The sequence below is a fragment of the Clupea harengus genome, chromosome 9 (genome assembly GCF_900700415.2).
Source record: "Clupea harengus chromosome 9, Ch_v2.0.2, whole genome shotgun sequence".
NCBI lineage: Eukaryota > Metazoa > Chordata > Actinopteri > Clupeiformes > Clupeidae > Clupea > Clupea harengus.
Window position 1 is genome coordinate 3,919,571 of NC_045160.1, and position 21,796 is coordinate 3,941,366.

At 45.0% G+C, this 21,796-nt stretch overlaps 1 protein-coding gene across 3 annotated transcripts in view; it reads right to left on the reverse strand.

Moving 5' to 3' along the window:
- LOC105909270 (cytoplasmic dynein 2 heavy chain 1) overlaps window positions 1–21,504 on the reverse strand; it is a 168,611-nt gene extending 147,107 nt beyond the window's left edge. For all 3 annotated transcript variants that reach the window (XM_031573109.2, XM_031573108.2, XM_031573107.2), the window contains exons 1-33: window positions 21,306–21,504; window positions 20,498–20,689; window positions 20,245–20,415; window positions 19,973–20,111; window positions 19,771–19,889; window positions 19,468–19,612; window positions 18,765–18,997; window positions 18,391–18,525; window positions 17,653–17,766; window positions 17,061–17,172; window positions 16,619–16,743; window positions 16,123–16,298; window positions 14,358–14,553; window positions 13,580–13,675; window positions 13,253–13,417; window positions 12,987–13,085; window positions 12,098–12,237; window positions 11,571–11,799; window positions 10,379–10,506; window positions 9,143–9,258; window positions 8,468–8,595; window positions 8,019–8,168; window positions 6,648–6,853; window positions 6,112–6,267; window positions 5,737–5,851; window positions 5,263–5,433; window positions 4,683–4,841; window positions 4,107–4,330; window positions 3,559–3,691; window positions 2,732–2,849; window positions 2,174–2,286; window positions 1,830–1,943; window positions 1,364–1,517 (exon numbers count right to left, since the gene is read on the reverse strand). In XM_031573109.2, the coding sequence (XP_031428969.1) occupies window positions 1,364–1,517; window positions 1,830–1,943; window positions 2,174–2,286; window positions 2,732–2,849; window positions 3,559–3,691; window positions 4,107–4,330; window positions 4,683–4,841; window positions 5,263–5,433; window positions 5,737–5,851; window positions 6,112–6,267; window positions 6,648–6,853; window positions 8,019–8,168; window positions 8,468–8,595; window positions 9,143–9,258; window positions 10,379–10,506; window positions 11,571–11,799; window positions 12,098–12,237; window positions 12,987–13,085; window positions 13,253–13,417; window positions 13,580–13,675; window positions 14,358–14,553; window positions 16,123–16,298; window positions 16,619–16,743; window positions 17,061–17,172; window positions 17,653–17,766; window positions 18,391–18,525; window positions 18,765–18,997; window positions 19,468–19,612; window positions 19,771–19,889; window positions 19,973–20,111; window positions 20,245–20,415; window positions 20,498–20,680 (4,762 nt within the window). In that variant the 5' untranslated portion in view covers window positions 20,681–20,689; window positions 21,306–21,504. The remainder of the gene's footprint in view (window positions 1–1,363; window positions 1,518–1,829; window positions 1,944–2,173; window positions 2,287–2,731; window positions 2,850–3,558; window positions 3,692–4,106; window positions 4,331–4,682; window positions 4,842–5,262; window positions 5,434–5,736; window positions 5,852–6,111; window positions 6,268–6,647; window positions 6,854–8,018; window positions 8,169–8,467; window positions 8,596–9,142; window positions 9,259–10,378; window positions 10,507–11,570; window positions 11,800–12,097; window positions 12,238–12,986; window positions 13,086–13,252; window positions 13,418–13,579; window positions 13,676–14,357; window positions 14,554–16,122; window positions 16,299–16,618; window positions 16,744–17,060; window positions 17,173–17,652; window positions 17,767–18,390; window positions 18,526–18,764; window positions 18,998–19,467; window positions 19,613–19,770; window positions 19,890–19,972; window positions 20,112–20,244; window positions 20,416–20,497; window positions 20,690–21,305) is intronic.
- Window positions 21,505–21,796: the final 292 nt, after the last annotated feature.

The window sequence follows — 21,796 nt, forward strand, 5'->3', positions numbered from 1 at the left end:
GATTATTGAGTAAAGAAACGAGAAACAGGCTACAGAAATGAAACGAGTCTGTTCAATTCAGACGCGTGCTCGAAGAGAAGAGGAAATGCATCATTAAATCACAGGAATAATGAGAGATGGAGAGACAGAACAAGAGACAGACACAAACAGAGATAGAGGAATTGAGGGAGAGAGAAAAGCCATCTACAGCCTAATAACTCTGTTTGCCAAAAGAAAGGGAGGCTGTGACTAATCACATCCTAAATCTGCGTTTCTGCTTTTATTTCCTGTTCCATCATAATGGCGTTTCAATGAATTATAGTAGGCTTTTAGAGCACGCCTGCCGTTTGCTCAGCCTTTCATTAAGCCACTGGCAATTGATTAGCTTGACAATTACTCCGTACCGCTGCTGAAATATTTCACCTCCAGCATCTTGTGGTAGGGGGGGGCGATGCGTTTGCTATATACGTCACAGCCGTAATGAAAAGCCAGGGTCTGAATTAAAGTAGTAACACCAGGCCATAATCTGAATTAGTCTTATCACCACTGAAGTCTGCAGACACACTAAACTAGCACTAAAGAGTAGTCATATAAGCTCATTCACATGTAGCCTACACAAACACACACATAATGATTTCCACACACACACACACCGTCTATGTCCACACATATGCACACACACACACACCGTCCAGGTCCACACATATGCACACACACACACACACACACACACACACACAGACACCTCTGTGCACACGCAAACACACAGAGCAGACAAACTAGCATCATTCACCCAGTGCAGTATTTTACAGGCATTTAAACACCACCGCACCAACTAAGTGAAAATTACTGCTAAAGTAATCGTAGCAGAAAACTGAAATGAACCTTAAAATGCGAATAGGAGATTCAAATGAGACTGAAAAAAAAACGTATTTAAAGTAACAGGTGCTTTGTACAGTGAATCTTCAGGTTCTTGTTATGTAATAGCGCGTGCTGAAAATGGCAGGCTACCGGGTTATTATGCACTGTTCAGCCATTCCATAACACACCATTCTTCCCTTATTTCCAACCTCTCGTCTCATTCCTCCTCGTCTCTCACAGCTACACCTTTCATCAGCAGCAGACTCTAGACTATCAGTGCTCCGGGGTGCACTTTCCAAAAGATTTCACAATTATACCCAGTCATTACAACACACAAGTATGCAACACACACACACACACACCTCTTTCTAGATCCACATTTACGCACATAATGGTAAAGCTTCATTTAGTTCCAAAATAAGGGGAGCAATCTATACGTGTAAAAAAATACACAAGCAAACACACACACACACACACACACACACACACACACACACACACACACACACACACACACACACACCTGCGCTGCCCTGCGTGTCCTCTGAGCTGGTGTCCACGCTGGTGTAGTGCTCTAGTTTGGCCATGAGCTCCAGCTCCAGCTGCTGCAGGCTCTGCTGCCTGATGGCGTTCTCCACATCCTCAGTGAACTGGATCTGTTCTGCCACACACAGGGTCTATAACACACACACACACACACACACACACACACACAGTGAGATATCACTTATATACGGTACATACACAAAAACACAATCAGCCACACACAGGATCTACAACACACACACACACACTCACTCACACACTCACACACACACACACACACACCACGGATATAACTTATATACATAGACAAAAACATGATCAGCCACACACAGGATCTTTTACCACACACAAGAGACCATTTATATGCATCACACATTAACACAGTTTGAGTGTTGTGTTGTGTTGTTTATTTGTGCTCCGCGACTGTACTGGGGATGCAGTACCTGAGAGGGGTAGCGGGATGGGTCTACTGCTCCTCTCTTCCCGGCCGAAACACACTCACACAGCAGCTGCTTCAGAGTCTCCTTCATCTCGGAGGAGAGCTCGCTCAGCCACACCTACACACACACGCACACACACACACACGCACACGCACACGCACACGCACACACACACACACACACAGACACAGACACAGACGACACAGACACAGACACAGACACACGCACACGCACACAGGGTCAAAGAGTGCAACATTTCCTTTTCAATACATCCAAGTCCACCCCATGCCAAAGGAAAGAGATGCAGAAACACACGCCACGGGAGCAGAGCTCCGCAGCCTCCTGACCTCCACGTCGTTGGAGATGCGGATGAGGTTCCTCAGGGGCACCACCTCCCCCTCCAGAGACCTCATGGCCGTGATGTGCTGGAAGTCTGCATCAAAGTCCACACTGCTGATGCCTGGGCAGCACACAAAGCACACACTCAGACACAGGAGCCTGCAAGCCTGTTCATTCATGCGTTCCTCCATACATCACATACCGTATTTTCATGTATATATGCCTCATATGAAATACAATGCAGTATGGGTATGGGGCCTCTAGTGCAGTGTATGGAGTACTATACTGAATATCTAACCTTGGAAGTGTGCATAACAACCAGCAGTGTATGCATACTTTTTTGCTTTTAGTTCATGTAAGGTATACACTTTTTCACTATGTGTGCCTGGGAATTCAGCCCTTGGTAGTATTAATACTATGTTCCATCAGTTCAGCTTAAGGAACATCAGTTAAACAGTTAATTACTGTATTTACTGCAGAAACATAAAGTATATTCACTATATAATGTGTGTGTGTGTGTGTGTGTGTGTGTGTGTGTGTGTGTGTGCGTGTGCTCTGAGACTGACCAGCAAAGAGCTTCTTGAGGTGGGACTGGATGACGTTGGGGTTGGTGGCCTGGCCTAGGATTTCCAGCAGGTCGTCGTCCCCGATGAAGTAGAAGCGAGGGAAGGCTGAGCGCTTCTCCTGTGGGGGGTCAGATCCCATCTCATTCTCACTGACAGCTCGTTTACACTCACACACACAGACACTAACTACTGAGGCCAAGCAGTCCACTAACATCTCCCTCAGAACAGATCAACTTGCCTTATCGTATTCATCTCATTCCAACAAAGAACAGAGACTGTGTTATTCACAGTCTCAATTATTTAGTAGTTCAACTGTTCTAGGGACGCTTGACTTATATATACAATAAACACAATGGACCTAATCACACTCTCCCTGTGGAAACAAACCCTGGACACGCGGTTACACTGCTACTAATGCAAGTTTTTTTATCTAGCATTACGCTACTAGCTTAATTGCTAATGGCACAATTTGTTCTGTCAAGGGGCTGTAAGTGCTTGCCAGAGCCTTTCTCAGTACAGCACAGCTGTCTTGTGACATGTGGTCTGCAACATCCTCTATTCACCAACCGCGCTCCACTAAGGTTATCTGAGGTTATCTGGTGAACATGTGCTGCCGGCTGATGGCTGGTGTAGGCTACAGGAGCTCATCATATCTCAACAACTCTGAAACTCAAACATGCCAAATCACTTCAGATGAATATGGAACTCCTGTGACCCCTTCACTGAGTCTAGGTGGTCTAACTTTGACAATAAACTTCTCTGTCGATTTCGTAGCTGCATCCTCCAATTTCAAGTGGTACTGAATGCGACAGCTGTGCTGCTCGTACCTCTAGGAACTCGTTGAGGGACTTCTGGCAGCGCTGCAGCTGGTCCAGGATGGTGATGAGAGAGTTCCGGATGCCGGCGCGGGCCGTCAGAGATGTCACCCTGCTGTCTCTCTGTACGTCTGCCATGATAGACCTGAGAGAGAGAGAGCGACAGAGAGAGAGCGACAGAGAGAGAGAGAGAGAGAGAGAGAGAGAGACAGGGAGAGAGAGAGAGAGAGAAAGAGAGAGAGAGAGAGTAGCACTATTGATTTACCAAGTAGCCAGTGTGTATCGATCACCTTACTTATTTTACAACATGGCTGTCAACAGAGATGAGGTTGTCTGCAGGTAAACACACTAAATAAACAAACCGCTGTATAAAGACATTAACCACCACCCTTCTTATATTTAATTTAGTCTCCACTTCAAACACAGCTCATCCTGTGCGAGAAGAGAGCATAAGAATAACACACCACCGAATTGAATAAATCTCACCACACTGCAATATGCAAATCTGCAATTCTCCCTTTGGTTGCTTTAACAACTACTTCATCATCCACTCGGCTCACCTGAAGTCCTCGTCCACCCTCTTGAAGCGCGCCTGCTCCCTGGGCAAGGCCCCGCGGCCGAAGATGGGCTCCAGGTAGACCCACTTCCTCTGGATGGAGTTGAGGTTGTGCAGGTACTCGTCCAGGTCGGACAGCCGCGTCTCCCACAGCGCCACCTTGTCCTGGAAGCCCCGGTAGTACGGCGAGTCCTTCAGGGACTGGAGCAGGCAACGGTTGTCCCCCACCTGGATCAGAGAGTCCAGTTCAATTCTTCTTCAACACAATGCTTTTAGGGAGTATACAGTGCATCCAGACACTTTACAGAGGAGCAAATCCATGGCAACAATGACAAGGAAAAATGTCACAGGAGGACACAGGAGAGGAGACTAACTCCATGAAGAGGTCTTCAGCCAACAACAGTTATACTCTGCGTGTTAAACAAAGAATCACTGGTACAAAAGGGAATACATCACTGATCATGCTCTATTTTTTTGCCACGTGTGAGAGTTCAAAAAAGGAATTCTGTTTTTGGTTTTGGTCTTATTGGTTGGTCTTTGTTGGCCACAAACAGATGTACGGATCTCCTCTCCGCCCCACCTGGTTGACCATGTCCTTCCAGTCCTTGATGAGTTTGATGGTGGCGCCGCCACTGTCCACGTAGTCGGTCAGGGTGAAGCTCGCTCCTGCCCCCCACAGGTCAAGCTCCCTCAGCGCCTCTCGAATAGTCACCTCCGCGTGAGCTCTGCTATTCAGGTCCTGCGAGGAGGAGGGGGATAACAAAAGAAGATGTTGAGGTATCATTTGCACTAGTGGTTGTAGTAGTGGTGGTGGGCTTGACTATTCAGTTCTTGAAAGTGGCAGGGGTTTAATAAAAGAAGACGTAGTTGTATTACATAGTATCAGAAGTAGTAATGGTACTGGAAGTGATAGAAATAATTTAGTAGTAATAATTCATAGTAGAGCCTCTCTACATTTACATTTAGTCATTTAGCAGACGCTTTTGTCCAAAGCGACGTACAAGGGACATACAGAGTAATGTCCAGACATATTTAAAAAGGTAATTCATGGTGACAAAATCCTAGAAAGTGTTATCTCAGACGCAGGCCTATGTGTGTATGACTAATCCGTATAAAAGTCCTAGGAGTGCGTTAAAGCCTGTGGTTAGCCTGAGCTCCACCTTTAGCTCCAGGGCCTTCCCCACGATGGCGTCGGACACTCTGAGCAGGTCCCCAAACAGCAGCCTCTCCAGGGTGGTGCCTCGGGGCAGCCCCAGCAGCCGGAACAGATCCAGCCAGTGGTCCTGAGACAGGTGCTCGCCACGCACGTACTTCAGCACGGGCACCAAGCTCTGTGTGCATACACACACACACACATGCAGACACACACACACAAACATGCGCACACGCACGCACACGCACGCACGCGCACGCACACACGCACACACACGCACACACACACACACAGAGATAAATATAGATATTAATGTTTGTAGCACATGTCTATTCTGCGACTCCACAACAAGTGCCTGTTTCAACCGACACATACAGTATACACAAACACACACAACTTGGCCATTTGTGTCGGTTTTGGCATTTGGTTCTGTGTTTTGAGAGGACTGCATTCAGACGTGTTCTGTCACGGAGTGAGGTACCTTGTACTTGTCCACCTCCCTCTGCAGTTTGACTGACATGGTATCGTGCTCCTCTACCTTCCTTAGTCTGTCATGCCAGGCAAAGAGAAACTCCTCAAAAACATACGTCTTACTCCTGTAAGAGACAACACAACACACACACACACACACACACACACACACACACACAACCGAATACAAACATACAGACACCATTACACCACAAATATTTTAAGTAGTGGAGGACTGACAATGATGATATTATCATGTGCTCAAACATAAAACAACCACACACAGACACAGACACAGACACAGACACAGACACAGACACAGACACAGACACAGACACAGACACACAGATATGCATCAGAAAACAGAATGTGCTGTCCAGCCCACCTAAAAGTGATCCAGTCCTCTTTGGCGCAGCCCTGGAAGCCCTCCTGGAACTCCTCGTAGAGGGACCACATCTGGGAGAATTCCTCCATGTCCCTGATGACCTCCACGGCCTCGGAGAAGTCCGGAGCGTCCAGCTCAAAGTGCCGGCAGTCCTCACTGTCAGCCAGCAGAATGACAGAACACACACATGGGGATCAAGGCGCAGCGGTTATACAAAGGCCAATTCTCAGTGCATTGCAACATGAAAGTTATGACTGGTGTGGGTGCCAAACTCACACACACACACACACGAAACATCTCACAAACACATGTGTTACAAAGCTCATCATGACATTCCTATAAAACATTTGTTTTTGAATAGGCAGAGTGCAATTTAAGAGCATGACAGATACCAGATACAGAAGGTATCAGAAGACACAGAAGGTATACAATTCCTATTACACCTTTGTTCATTGATTTGCAAATATAATTCCCATATTTTTCCCACAACAGACACATATGCCGACACACATGGAGACACACACACACAGACATACATGAGCCGCTTGCGTGTGAGTTCCAGCTCCTCAAACTCTGCCCTCTTGTCCTTGATGGTCTGCACACACTTCTGTAGGACCTCGGGGTCACCTGACTCGATGATGTCATGGCCAGGCTTCAGCTGGTCCCAGCGGGCGCGGAACTTCTGCAGCTCCTGCAGGTACGTCTGGATACGGCTCTCAGCGTTAGAGCGCATCACCTCCACCTGAACACGCACACGCACGCGCACGCGCACACACACACACACACACACACCACACACATAACTTGGGATTAGCTGAAAGAAAATATTACCACTGAGCAATAATTGTCTTTCAAATACAGATATATTTGGGCATGTGTGCACACATGAGCATATGAGATTGACTTTGTGCATATGTGTGCACATATTTGTGTGTGTGCACGGATTTCTGTGTGTGTGTGTGTGTGTGTCTGTGTGTGTGTGTGTGTGTGGGTGGGGGGATGAATGTTCTGATTTCCTCTGACTTTTAGGGCATTTTAGGGGGAGATTTTCCAAGTGGTCTTCACTGAAAATTCCACCCTCTGGTGTCATCCACAGAGGGAATATCCCACTGGCCCTCTTGACATTTTCAGGTAACATTACCACGAAAAAAAGCCTTCAGAACAGTAATCGAGGAAAAGGTCATGTGACCAAGAAGAATGCATCTCATTACACTGGCCCGAAAAGTCCCTGATGAAAGGCACATTCTGTTCCTGGGGTTCATAGGATTGCATTGGCATAGCTGTGCAAAAGTCAAACAGAAGGGAATCAAAATGGTACTTGTCCACTGACTCAACTCAACCCTCACTGTTTGTCTCTCTCCAAATGAATGCTGGGTGTTTTTGACTGCATTTACTCTAAAGAAAGGAGGGACCCGTATGGATAACCTTTTAAAAGTGGAACTGACATGGGTTCACTGGGTTCCTCAAAACACAGCCTTGTTCTATGTCTAATCAGTGCAGTGAGTCCACCCTCCTCCCACGCGTTGGTGAGATCCCCCATTCTCCCAACAGGTGAAGTCCCCACTGTATCGCAAAGCGAAACTCACTCTGCATGAGTATTTCAAGTGACAGAGAGGAAGAGAGAGAGAGAGAGAGAGAGAGAGAGAGAGAGAGAGAGAGAAAGCGGGTGAAGAAAATGTGTGGATGTGTGCATGTATGCAACTATTCAGGGCCATAAGCTGTTATTTCACGCCTGGCTGGGTGCATGTGGTTGTAGTATTTCATGCATTTAACATGATGGAACCCATGTATGAGTTTTATAAAGTGAGTGGGGATATGCTGGGGAGAACTGTAGAGTGAGTGTGTGTGTGTGTGTGTGTGTGTGTGTGTGTGTGTGTGGGGTGTGTGTGTGTGTGTGTGTGATGTACCTGCTCTTTGATCATGAGCTGGTGGCTCTCCATCATGAGCTCAAACTTGTCCCACTTGGCTCTGAGGGAGCTGATGGAGTCCAGGCCTCCCCCGGCCACAGCCCGCAGCAGACGGTTCTTCTCCTCCGCCTCCTGGAACTGGGGCAGGATCTACACACACACACACACACACACACACACACACACACAGACACACAGACACACAGACACACAGACACACACACACACACACACACACACAGACACACACAGACACCCAACAGATCATGTTCAATCTGCTTTACAGATCAGGTCTCAAGTCTTATGTATAAATATTAACACTGTGAAAGACATAGAAAGTGCAATTCAGGGAAGTCCATAAAACAAATGACACAGGTGCAATGCTCCAACACTGACACAGGCTGTGTATAGAAATGACACGATGAGGTTTCACATGCTTCTTTTCACACCTCTGGTTTCTTGGCCTGCAGCTGGCCATGTTTGACGTTAGCCTCTCCGATCTCCTCGATGCTCTCGGGACGCACGGACAGCGTCTCCATGGCCTGGGCCACAAACACCTCAATGTTCTGAGTGTGACCTGCAGGGACGGACATGCAGGTCGGGACAAATGATGACAAGAGAAAGCAATAAAAGGAGACAAGGAAAAAGCAGTTTTTAACTTGCAGTTACATTCCAGCACTTGTTTTTCTATTTCTTATGTAAAATAGTATTTATTGTTACACTAGGTCTCTTTTGCTCGTAGCTCGACTGTTCTCTCCCTTGTACGTCGCTTTGGACAAAAGCGTCTGCTAAGTGACTAAATGTAAATGTAAATGTAAATGCAGTTCAGACACTTTCATGACAGTGCTGAATTTCTCCCAATACCATAGAGGTGTATGTTTTCATACAATGCTGGACGTGAGGTAGAGCCTATGGCTGTGGTTCGGTACCAAGATATCCAGTGTGTCATTAATTGGGTCACTTCATTTACAGTACAGGATGAGGCAATGTCTTCATTTGCCAAATACTGCCCATCAGTGTGAACTGTGAGAGTGTTTTGGTCTAGTGGCAATAAATACTATTCTGATTCTGATTCTGATTCACAGGGGCGTGAGTGAGCCATGATAACAGCCTCTCTGAGTCACCTTGTATGGACCTCCTCAGGGACGCCAGCAGTGTGTCAAACAGCCTCTGGATCAGGTCATCGATGGCCGCCTTGACAGGTTCACAGTTGACGGTCACGCAGTCCACCTTCTCCATGCTGTGTGGTCACGACAGGAGCATTCCAAAGGCATTAGAGGAGAGGTCAGCATGATGTCAGCAACACATAGAGCATGCCTGGACACCTCGTTAGAGAGCCATCCAGAGAAATCCCCCTAATCAATACAGACAAGGCCTGACAGGATGGCTGGGGAGAAGAGAAGTGTTTGTGTGTCAGTGTGCGTGTGTGTGTGTGTGTGTGTGTGTGTGTGTGTGTGTGTGTGTGTGTGTTTGTGCAGGTGGAGGTGGAGGTGATGCGCTCTAATGCTGAGAGCCGTATGCAAACGTGTGTGTGTGTGTGTGTGTGTGTGTGTGTGTGTGGTTGTGATTGTTTTATGTTTGAGCACATGATAATATCATCATTGTCAGTCCTCCACTACTTAAAATATTTGTGGTGTAATGGTGTCTGTATGTTTGTATGCGGTTGTGTGTGTGTGTGTGTGTGTGTGTGTGTGTGTGTGTGTTGTGTTGTCTCTTGTGTGTGTGTGGATGCAGTTGCTATGAGGTGTGCTGAAGCCAAAGTCGTTATGTCTTATTTAAGGGCTATTGAACGCCTGACGGGCGGCCCACTGTGACAGATGGCGTCAAAGGGAGGAGAGCGCCACGGAAACGTGCTGTTCCTCCGCACCCCCACAGACCCAGCGCTCCAGTGGCTAACTAGACACCTGTCACACAATTACACTACAGCTGCTGCATCAAAAGGCCAGTCCTAAGGGCAAGGACTCAGTGGCAGCCAAGGCTGCTTAGTACCCCACCATAACAATTGATGCAATCCAATAATGAAAAAACTACTAAATCAGGGCACAAAGCACTGCATGCTTTAGGTGTCAAACAGACAACTCATAGAAGCAGGCTCTGGGGTCCACAAGAGCCAGACTACAGTACAGTAAGTTTAATTACAGTATATGTTGAATTAGATATGCATTATTAGATATTACAAATGAACATATTTACTTGTTTAGCAATCACCTTTCAAAATCAGGTGAGGTAAGTATTTTATTTGTATGGGTAGTATGCTTTTTACCAGTGCGTGTGGGAATCAACTACTAGCCTCTACCTCTGCCAGCTGAGCTTAAATCACTGTGTCAGTGCATTGCACACATGTGCGTCACTGCATCTACCTTGGTAAGCGCTCGGAGTCTTTGCCTCTGGCCTTGAGGGCCTTGAAGTTCCTCTCCCACTCCTGGACACTGTGGAGGTGCTTCTCCACCACGGCCTCCATGTCCACCTGGCCCAACACCACCCAATCCTGCACACACACACACACACACACACACACACACACATCACTGAGGAAGCCTACAGTAGGACATTAAAGTGCAACATCTTAGAGAAGAAAGAGACAGTGTGAAGCTGAATTCTGCTGGCATTGGATGACACTGCTTCCCTGTTTGGCTGCTGAACGGATCATGCATTGATACTGGATTTAGAAAGAGTGGACAAAGCCTATTTATCCTGAAAGTGAGTCATGTTTTTGACACAAAGAGAATCAAAGATGATTAAATATATCATCATCATGCGCCGGTATTACATGTCACTTTGCCAAGTAGACTCAAGTTGAGTGACAGAACTAGAGGGGTCATTAAGGGCTATCCTCTCTCCTTTTCTGAGTCTGCACAGAAGCAGAAGCTGTGGTCCAGCGGACCCTGATACCGAGTGGGCGGCGGAAAGGAGAAGCATTCCCTGGAGGGGCGAGAGCGTGGGTTTCCCTGACGAACAGAAAGTGAGACAGAAATGCGTCATCACATCAGGTCGCTGACACTGCCTGCAGCAAAACAGGGAACTCGACAGGGTGGGGGGTGGGGGTTAGCTACACTCACAAGCTAAACTCTATGACCTCTATGATAAAGACACACTAGAACACAGTCACAGACAACAATTACATAATGTCGCTGAACATATGACCTGTCATTGTCTACTCATTCAGTTGCAGGAACTGTGGGAGTGTGTTTGTCTCTAGAGGATGTAGTGCGGCTCATTCTCCAACAGAGTGTAGACGACAACAAGAGATCAGGGGCAGTATCACATCCTCTGCGCCACAGCTAACTTGCTATAATGACTTTAATTCAGTTCACCCAGTTTCCAACATTGGTAATAATACCAAAGATTATGGAGCACTGCAAATTGTTGGTAATACTACAAATCAAACTGTTAAAGCCCAGACAGGGAGGCAATTCATGCTATTTAATTACAACGTTACAAATCACTACTGAAATGCAAAGCATACATAATAACAGTTACAAGAATTCAGACTTTCTGACTGAAATCTGCCCAGGTGAGTAGGCTGCCCCCAATACACAGGTATAGACAGACCTTGAACTTGTCCTGCACTTGGAGCAGGCGACTGAAGAGGTCCTCGGCCTTGCCGAAGATGGTGAGGAAGCCGCTGGCGTTGCGGTCGATCATGACGCTGAAGATGGGCTCCTCGCCGACCTCACTCACGCCCTTGAACTGGTTGGGGATTGCGATGAACCTCTTCATCTCGCGGAAGTACTTGGCCCGCACCTCCTCGAAGGGAGGCCTGTACTGGAGCCGGCCCTGCCTGACTCACAAACACAGAGGAAGCAGGTTTGGATGACTGGACACCGTTTGCTAAAAAAAAGCCTTAGGCCACGAAACACACACTTCTGTAGTATGGAGTTCATGCACTTGCATCATTTAAACAAACCTTCGGACAAGCAAGGTTGAATTGCATGTAGAAAACTATTTAAACAAAAATCATCCTATTCATTTCCACATTTTGTCTTACTGTACTCAATCATGGAATTAAGGACACAAAATACATACGGGAGTAGATTGAATACATTGAACACATTACATTAAAAAAAAAAAGTTCTCACTTGAAGGTGAGGTCAATGCAGATCTCAGGCAGGTTCTTGTTGAGGGCCTCCAGGCCCACCTGGTACTGGTGCTCCAGAGCCTTATAGAGCTGGTGGTTCCAGTGCTGACGCCAGGCCTTCATGTCCCCAGACCTGAAGCCCTAAGGACGACACAACAGCCGCCACAAACCCTCAACATCAGCCATACCTGTTCAATGTATCACACTGACTGACTGTGTATCTACATCAGCGATTGGAACCAGACATGGGAAAGAAGATCTTCTGCAGGCTAACCAATGGTCTGTGTCTGTGATGTATCCTTTAATCCTGTACCCTGACCAAGACCCAACTCTTCAGAGAGCACCTCCTTTCCTAACTTGTACTTCCTCTCCCTTCCTCTTCCTTCCTCTACCTCTCCTTATCTTTCCTTTAATGCTATCTCCTCTAACTAGTACTTAACTCGCACTTACAGTAGTTACATTCCTTCACTTTTGATTCCTTATGTAAAGTAGTATTTATTGTTACACTAGGTCTCTATTGCTCGTAGCTTGATTGTTTTCTCCTTTATAAGTCGCTTTGGATAAAAGCATCTGCTAAATGACTAAATGTAAATGTAATGTAAATGCCTGAAACATGGGTCTGGTTCACATAATAATAATAACTGGCACTCGCAGGGACGTCTTTCAATGAAGACTAAACTATTTTTACTGGAGAACTAAAACAGGCTTTGGATAAAAGCATCTGCTAAATGACTAAATGTAAATGTAATGTAAATGCCTGAAACATGGGTCTGGTCCACATGATTATAATAACTGGCACTCGCAGGGACGTCTTTCAATGAAGACTAAACTATTTTTACTGGAGAACTAAAACAGGCTTTCACTACATTCATCGCCTGCTTCATACACACCTGTGCCTCCAGAGTGGCAAATCCAGTTCTCAGCTCCTGCAGGCCGTCCTTCCAGCGCTGCTGATGCCTCAGCAGGTCAACATTCATCAGGGTCACCACCTAACAGAGGGGTCAAAGGTCATGATCACCAGAAGTCAATCATCTTTACTCTCTTGACAAAGTGCTACCCGGTCAAGGCTACAGAGTGGCTGTTGGACTAACTGATTTAGTTTTGATTTAGTGAGGCGAGTCTGTAATATCATGTGAAAAGGTCAACAGGTGAGAACCTTCTCTGTGAAGTCAGTGTGCCACTTCCTCAGCTTGCGGTTTTCCGTGGAAAGGCGCTCAGCGGCTGACTGCAACTTCCCGATGTAGACTTCTAGCTCTTTGGGATTGTCCCAGGTGATCTGAAGCTTCCCAGCAGATTCTCGGGAATTGGATCTCGGATTTTGCTTTAGTGGAAGAAAGAGATACAAAAGGTCTCACAAGTAGAGACTAGAACCTGACTGGCCTTCAAGGTAGGTCTCTACACGAAACATTAATCAAATATTACTGGATCTTAATCAAATCAAAAATTAAATGATATGATCAATGATTGAAATGATTGATCTCACTTTGATGACTTGCTCAAAGGCGAGGGCGTAGCTCAACATCATAGGCCGCTGGGAGGGGATCATCTGCTGGTCGATGGTGTTGTAGAAGTGAGCCACCTGTACAGAAATGAACGATTAATCCAACATGCTTCCATCAACATCGCATTTAGTCATGTCCGCACACATTTTGGTCTAAAAGAAATCCACCACTGAGGTAGTACCCAATCCAATCACTGGGTCGTCAATCGCTATGTATAGCTGCACTAATGAAGAGAAGAAATTTCAATGAATGACTTATCATAGAAGTATTTATTTAAGATGTTAGTTTAGCTATCAAGTGAAATAAGTCAAGAACACACTGTAATAAATTATTTGTAACACACATTTAAGGCATTTACTCGTCAGTTTGATATACAAGTAAAGATAGAGTTCTGTGGCCTATTCATGGCTTGCTGCTAAAGTGACATTTTTTGGTTCCTCATTTTTGTCTCTGTGTTAGTCATAGTGCACCTGGCCTTTGTCTCTTCAGATTAAAACTCTATTTATGGTATCTAATGCAGTTTGTGTTAACCCTTAAAAAATGTCTTTAGCCCGGACAGACATTGAGTGGATCAAATCAGCAGGTGTGATTGAGAAAATGAATCTTCCCAATCTTTCTTTCTGAGAATGGTCCTGTTTGTGCACCTTCAGAAACATGTTGGACACCTGCCCTATGAAATTAGGGCCCTAAAGATGTATCTACAGGTTGCTGTTGTCTAAATATGTCTTTGCCAAGAGGGAAAAGCTCTGTGTGCCTTGCCTGTTTGAGAATGATGGCCTGTCTGTAAAACTTGTCTGCAGTGTTGGCTGCCTGCAGGATCTTGGCTGGGATGGGGAAGCCCAGAGCAGAGAGCTGCCGGACCTCACGCAGCAGCGTCACCAGCCGGTCTGAGTACTGGATCTTCAGCTTCCCATCCAAGTGATCCAGCTCCATCACACGGTTACTGGCCTGCAGGCTACATGCAAACACGGACAAGCAATTCATGGGAAGTAAAGGAGTGGTCCGCTATTCTGATGAAAGGCTGTTGAATATTTGAACTCAACGGCCAATCAAACACACCCCTCCCCTCTTTACTCCTGAAGCAACATTGCTGAAATTGTGGAATAAAGGAATAGTGTGTTTCTCTGTCTTAGCCACTTTGTTTGTTTCCCATTTCCAGAGCCTTGAACTGAGTATGAACACCAGAGTTGTTTTGAGTGCGCACACACAGAACAGAGAGCTAGAGGACAGTAAGGAGAAGTTCACCGATTTTGACAAAAAGTGTATTGGTTTACAACCCCGTAATGCCCCTTTAAGGTCAAATATAACTTCCAATAACTTCTGATGCTGGGCGTGGGGCAGAGCTGTCACGAGTCAGCACAGAGTTGACAAATTGTGTGTGACAAATTTGGCGACTCCATGAGTGATGTCAAATTCAGTTCAGATGAACATCAACTGATGTGTTTCAGATTTATCCCAGAGCTAAGGTACGGTGCCTGCAAGAATAATCAGGTCATGGAGATTTGTACTTATTCAGTGTTTGCTTCTGACTTGTGGGAAAAGGATAGTATAAGTCTACGTGCATAAAACAAAATCAAACTTAAATTACACAGTTACTATTATTCTGAATAAATCTGTGTAAATAATTTTGATAATCTAAAAGCGTAAGAAATGAACATATGTAAAAAAAAAAAAATCAACATAACTGGATACTCACTTTAAAAGAAATAGGCCTAATTGTCTTAACCTGATTGTGACGGAGCGAAATCTGTGCCGTCACTTTGAATAGCGCAGAAAGACGTTGGGGAAATTGTTGAGGCTAAATGAGTGTGGTTGTATGTGAATGCTTCATGAACTGTATGACCAACGTGAAACGGAATCGCGGGTGAACAGCATGGCGCCGTGCTGTGTGAGCCTGCAAGAAGGATCACGTTTGGACTACAAAATGAAAGATCATTTAAATCGCGGAGCTCACCTGCAGCATAACCAGCGCCCAACCGAAGCAGAGCGCATTTGAAACTACTTCCTTATTCGTGTAGGAGCGCCAAACAATGGGCTGTTCCATTTGAGTAAGGGGTGTTTGGTCCATTGAGGATAATGTTTGTATATCTGGCTGTCAGAAGCCCAATTAACTATATTTGTACATGTGCAGATTCCAAATATGAATTATTGTATGCATGATACATGTTTAAGAGTAAAAAGATATGTCTGTTTAGATAATTGATTAAAGTATAATGGTTAACTCCTGGGAGGAGGGGGTTATGGTGAATATAACCTGCATCCAGGTAATGGCAGGGAGTCTAGCTTTGTCCTCTGAGGTGAGAGGATGACTGTACTAATCAATTAAGCTATTTATTGCAAGTCAGTAGAACTACTATTTTTATTTGTTTGTGTGGGGAAAGTTAGTTCTGTTAAATGTAAAGTGCGTCTTGTCTGTTCACCTGCCGGCAGCATAAATAAATCTGCACCTTTTTGGCTTACTTGAACGCTTTCTACTGGTTACTGCCTCTGCCGCTCAACACTCTACTTCACACTGATTAATTACCTAATTCCAGACTTAGGGTCAGAGAGGCCCGACAGGATGTCTCTGGACCAGTCTTCAAACTGGTCCTGCTCATAAGTCCGCAGCTGCTCCTGCAGGTCATCGGAAAAGCGGACGAAGGAGCGGTACCCAGACAGGTCTGAGAGCAGTGCCTCGGAGATCTTAATGGAGTCCTCCACCTGAACCAGAACCCCAGACACACCACAGCAACAGCCACACTTGTTTCAATGTTCAGATGACACACCGACCACTGACACATTCACTGAATCTTTAGTATAAGACCAAATGCAGTTGCAGTCGGATCCTCAAGTAGGATCTCCATCATTGGATAATCCATCTTTAAATTCCACTTTTATTTCCATGTCTGACCTCCCAACAACTAAAGTACATAGTCAGCAGTAGTGTTGAGGCCATGTTTTCAAAAAACACACATTTTGACTATTTTTAACATTCAAAAGCACTTGTCAGCAGTATATCATCACTGAGTGAGTAAACGCACCTTGAGTACAAGCTGTCGGACCCACACTATGTTGTTGACGACTTCCGGAAGGTTTCTTCCTGCGAGAGGGCCTGACTTCTCCCCTGGGGCACCATGACAACGACTCTCAAAGTCTGTGCGCAAGCCTGGGGAAAGAGTAGTCACAGCAGTTAAGACTCAAGTGCTCTTCCCTAGCAGCGTGTTTGTACCTTATAAAATGGTGACCGGATATCATTCATATATGATACCAATGCACTGTTGCATATATGATATGATTCATAATTCTTTGATTGTGGTCTACTTTTACCACAGCATTACATTTTCTCAATGGTCTTTTCTTAGTACAGAGCTCAGTTAGTAAAGAGAAAATATGCAAGACTTACAAGATCTCTGGCATACAGCTTGCATCCAGTTAATTACTACTTGACAAGAGTATAGCCACCTGAAAATCTATAATCCCCACCTTTGACATAGTCCAGCAGTTTGGCCAGCAGGGTCTCTCTCTCAGACTGCAGTTCTTTACTGATGGCAGGCCTCTTGATCAGCTCTTTGTGTTTCTGGAAAGCCTGAAGCATCTGAAACAATTCCAACATGAGTCATGAATACACAATATTACAAGATTCCTTCTGCCCTTCTAATGTTGTTTTGGTAATACAGATAAAGTTGGTACTGAATCGTGGCTGCAGTAACTCTTGAATTGAATTGAATTGAATTGAATTGAATTGAATTGACTTGAATTGAATTGAATTGAATTGAATTCTGCAGCTGAAACAGTAAGTCAGAAGACTGCGGTTTCCTTGTTATGTTAGTTTTGTTGTGGAATTGTTTCTGTTGTTTGCATGCTAATCGAAGTGGACTTTGACTGAAGAACTGTTTTTTTTTCTCTTTACCGAGGCTACCACAGGGCTTTCTCCAAGCAGAGGACCGGCCTTGTTTAACTGTAAAGATCATTAAAGCTGTCCCACTAGTGACACCATTCTCGGTGAACTTCAGTGTGAACAGGAAGCTGAGAGCCTGAGGCTAAACTCGGTCTGTGATATGAGGAGCCGTTGTACCTGTTGGGGACTGTCCTGCACATCACTGAGGCAGGCCTTCAGTTTGCCGGCGATCTCGTGTTCAGCAGGGGCTATGGCTCTCTCAAACTGGGCCACGGCTGCCTTCCACAGGGGCTGGAGCAGAAGAAACAACACGGGTTTCACACTCCTTTCTAACTGCATTGCATTCTAAATGAATCCACACACACAAACCCGGGTTCCCACCTGTTTTCATTAACAACATTTCAAAACTTTTCCATGACTTAATGAAACTTCCATGACCTTCCATGACCTTTCTACACGGCCATAAAATTGCCTCCATTACTCCACATGTTGGGCCTAATTATTGAATGAAAGTGAAACAACAACCTTTTCCTGTCCTTTTTTCGAATAGGCTAGTTAGGCCATTTCAAATTCGAGTCAAAACTATCACACCGCAGAAATTCACACAACAAAATATTATCCATGGAAGAAATGATGGTGGATAACTCTTCCCTGTACAAGCACTGAGCACTGAGCTTCATCAGATTTGGACATTGACTAAATATTAATACAGTACTTCCTTGTTTCAAAATTCCCATTACACCACAGTAGACAACTCGCTGACTTAATGTCTGGCTGTTGTTAGTTATTTGCCCTGTAGATTAGGCCTGTAGAACTCAACTAATATCTTTAGCTTGCTAATGAATTTAACTGTATGTCTCATTGTGAATAATAAACCGTGTGACCGTGGGAACCCTGACAAACATGGTGACAAACCTCTGTGTAAGGGTTGTAGTGCAGTGGGTTGAGGCCAGAGAAGGGTTCGAACACACGGATGGCAGACACCGCCTGCTGATTCCCCACTGGCAGGAGTCGCAGAAGCTTCTCGTGAACTGTTCGGATCACCACCACCTACAAAGTTCATATCAGATCACGAGTCTGTCACTAAGTGCTTTTGTAAATTGTCCCATACCCAAATCCAGCCCCTGGATAACAATGGATACCAGCTTATTAAGCCTAATAAAGAAATAATATTAACACGTGTCACTAGCTATACAAACAAACATAGCTTTCCTCTTTATCCAACTGAACATTTCTACTTTATCTAATTCCACCAAAGATCCACAGAGTGATTGACAGGTGTCACCCACCTCCTCCAGCCTATGGGCGAGGCAGCTGAGACCCTGGGGGCGGTGTTTGTCCCCCTTCCAGGGATGAGGGGAGTAACGCTTCCACACCTGTCCAGTCAGGTATTCACAGGCGCCGGCCCACTGCTCACACACGGCCATGCCTGCCCTCACGCTCTCCTTCATGGAGAGGAAGGGGTCCTCCCACAGCTTCAAAGAGCTCAGCTTCCTCTGAACATACCTGCCTAGAGCGCCACCTATGGGAACACAAATACATCTACAATCCGCCCTGCAAGGTCCAGTGCATATAGTCAAATAACTCTACATCAGATGAGAGTGGCTCAAGCAACAATGTTGACTTTGGTTGGGTTTAGAGTTAAGGTTGGGGTAAATGTTCCAATGTATGCCAATTATTACTGTGAATGACTTGGGATACACACATGTGCACACTAGTAGCAGCTATACATCTGAGGTCCTGGTTATTCTTCAAAGCCTCTCAGCAAGTAAAAACTACAACAATCTCAAAATACGTGAGGCATAATTAACACAAGGGCTGATTTCCTCTGTCCTTTACTCTTTGCAAAGACAGTATATCTGCATTAATATGCACACCAAAGCTAGTAATAACAGCATAAATATGCTTATTCTGCTGAACACTCAGAGGCACTCAAAGGCAGAGTGAGTGTGTAATGAGGACATTACAGGTCACAGTGAAACTGCACTGTACCTATGACATCCATGAGCCTCTGCATGCGGGCCTCATGGTAAGGTGCATGATCGCCCTGCTTCCAAACATCGTCCACTGTGTCTCGGGTCAGGTCCACCAGCTCCGCTGCATCTGGTAGGGCCACGCTGTCCAGGTTACTGTAGTCCTGTCACCACAACAAAACAAAAACATTTCTTCAGAGGCGAAGCAGAGCAGGACAAGAAAGTGTGTGGTCAGTCAGTAGTACAATTGAAGCTGTTAGGGTGTTGCAGGTGGATATGTAAAACTTTGCTGCATGGTGATAGGCCAGAAATGTTTACGTACCTTTTCAATGGGTTTGAAGAGCTCTAAGAAATTAGCTGCTCGGTCACGGGCGCTTGCCTTTTCTGCTGACTGAGCAAGATCAGCCCAGTATTGCAACTCATCACCGGGGGTCAAGATACCTGCGGGGTACAGCATAATGACACTCATTGAACCCCACTCCTCAACACTGTACATTAGAATGTCAGGAATTTCCAACACCTACCCAGAACATCTTCCTCTTTGGTATTCTGTTTGCCAGAGTTCTCTGGGTTCAACTGTCTCACCACAGAGCCCAAGCCTAACTCCAGCTCACTCAGGAGACTCTGCAGTTTGGGATCAAATGATTTGCTCCATTTCTCATCCTACAAAGATAGAGAATGAAAGAGTTGATTTAAAGAGCTGATGTTCAATGATCAGTATTACTGATTAAGGGATACCTAAAGAAAGTAGTGGATCACATTCAACCTTTGTTGCATTTAGCCTTTGATGCATTACCTTGAGAAGTACTGGAGCAAACACCTGTCGCACTGCCTGGTACAGTGTACTGATAGGGGATTCCAGCATGGAGGACACCAGCACATTTTGGTGCAAGTTTTCCTCTGTGATCACAGTAGGACGTAGTTTGAAGAATACCAGGACTTTCTCATTGCTGTCACCGGATTCAATCTGCAACACATCAAATGAGAACATCAACAACACTCATAACATGCAAGGCCTCCAAAAAGGAGGATTGTTTTCATGTACTTACCCTATTTGACAGTTGCAAGTCTTCTCCATTTCTGATTATTGCTAGAACAAACTCATTGCCATCATCCAGGAAATTGTTGAGCTCCCGACAGTCTGATAGAGCGGATGAGGGCTTCAGTCCAAAGTAGTTCGCAGTGGTGGTAAGAATGAATCTCTTGCGAACATCATCCAAGTCGTGAGGCATCTTTCACACCTAACATCACAATAAAGCGATTACAATAACGTTACCGTTTCACTGCAACAAAGTATTCAGCAAACGCTATCAAATACACGAGCAAATGAGTGACTAATTAGCCCAAGTTATCTTGTAGTATCATATTTGAAAACTTCTCTGAATGTCATCTAAGCACTAGCTAAATTGTAGCCATGAAGCACCGTTATTTAGTTTACAGTGCTTATAATGAAGCCACAATGTTACGTTACATACAATGAATTTGCCTTTAAATAAGTAACCGTTAGTGTTACAACTGTTAAGTGAATGTGTAACAAGTTGTCTTAGCAAACACACATCATAGGATAACTTATGGGTGACATTAGTTAGCTGATTATGCTAGCTAGTTCACTCAATTTTAGCTAAGCTTGTCTGCGATATGTGAGAGTAGTAGCTAGAACATTTATTGCACGTTCAGAATATACGTGCCTAGTTGAATCATGTTACTACATTATATAACAGTTACTATACCATACTAGCATGTAACCGATGTATAGTTTTCTAGGATAGCAAGCTAAAGGGCTAACTTAACGGTAACGTTAGTTATCCCTTCAGCCAAGTGGCTAGCTAGCAAGTTGTCTCCAGCTAAGTTACTCACCGTGAATTATCCGAGTTCTAGTAAAACTTAGGACATCAACACTCTGGTGTGAGGTGTGCACAACAATGCGACGAAAAAAGACATTTTACGAAGACGGATTAATATGGACAGAATAAAAGCTAATGGGGGAATCAGCTTGTTTCTCTACAGGCTGCAGCGTTTGCTGTGCTATGTAGGTGAAACATTGGTAAAGCTTACGTGGTTACCGTGGACACAACGTATGGTGCGTAGAGTACGCTACGCCAGGAAAATACGCACAGACCCATCTACTGTATCTTTCTGTGCAACGGTCTGTTTATGAATTTAAAAAAAAATCTACCAACTGCAATGCAATTCAATAAGTAATAAGGTGACATTAAATTAAGTGTATGCTTGAAAAAACCTCAATATAAACGACAACTGATATTGTTATACCACTTCAGAACTAGTAAAATATATCTAATAAATATGATAAACCATATGATCTTGATTGATCAGAGAGGATTTTTACC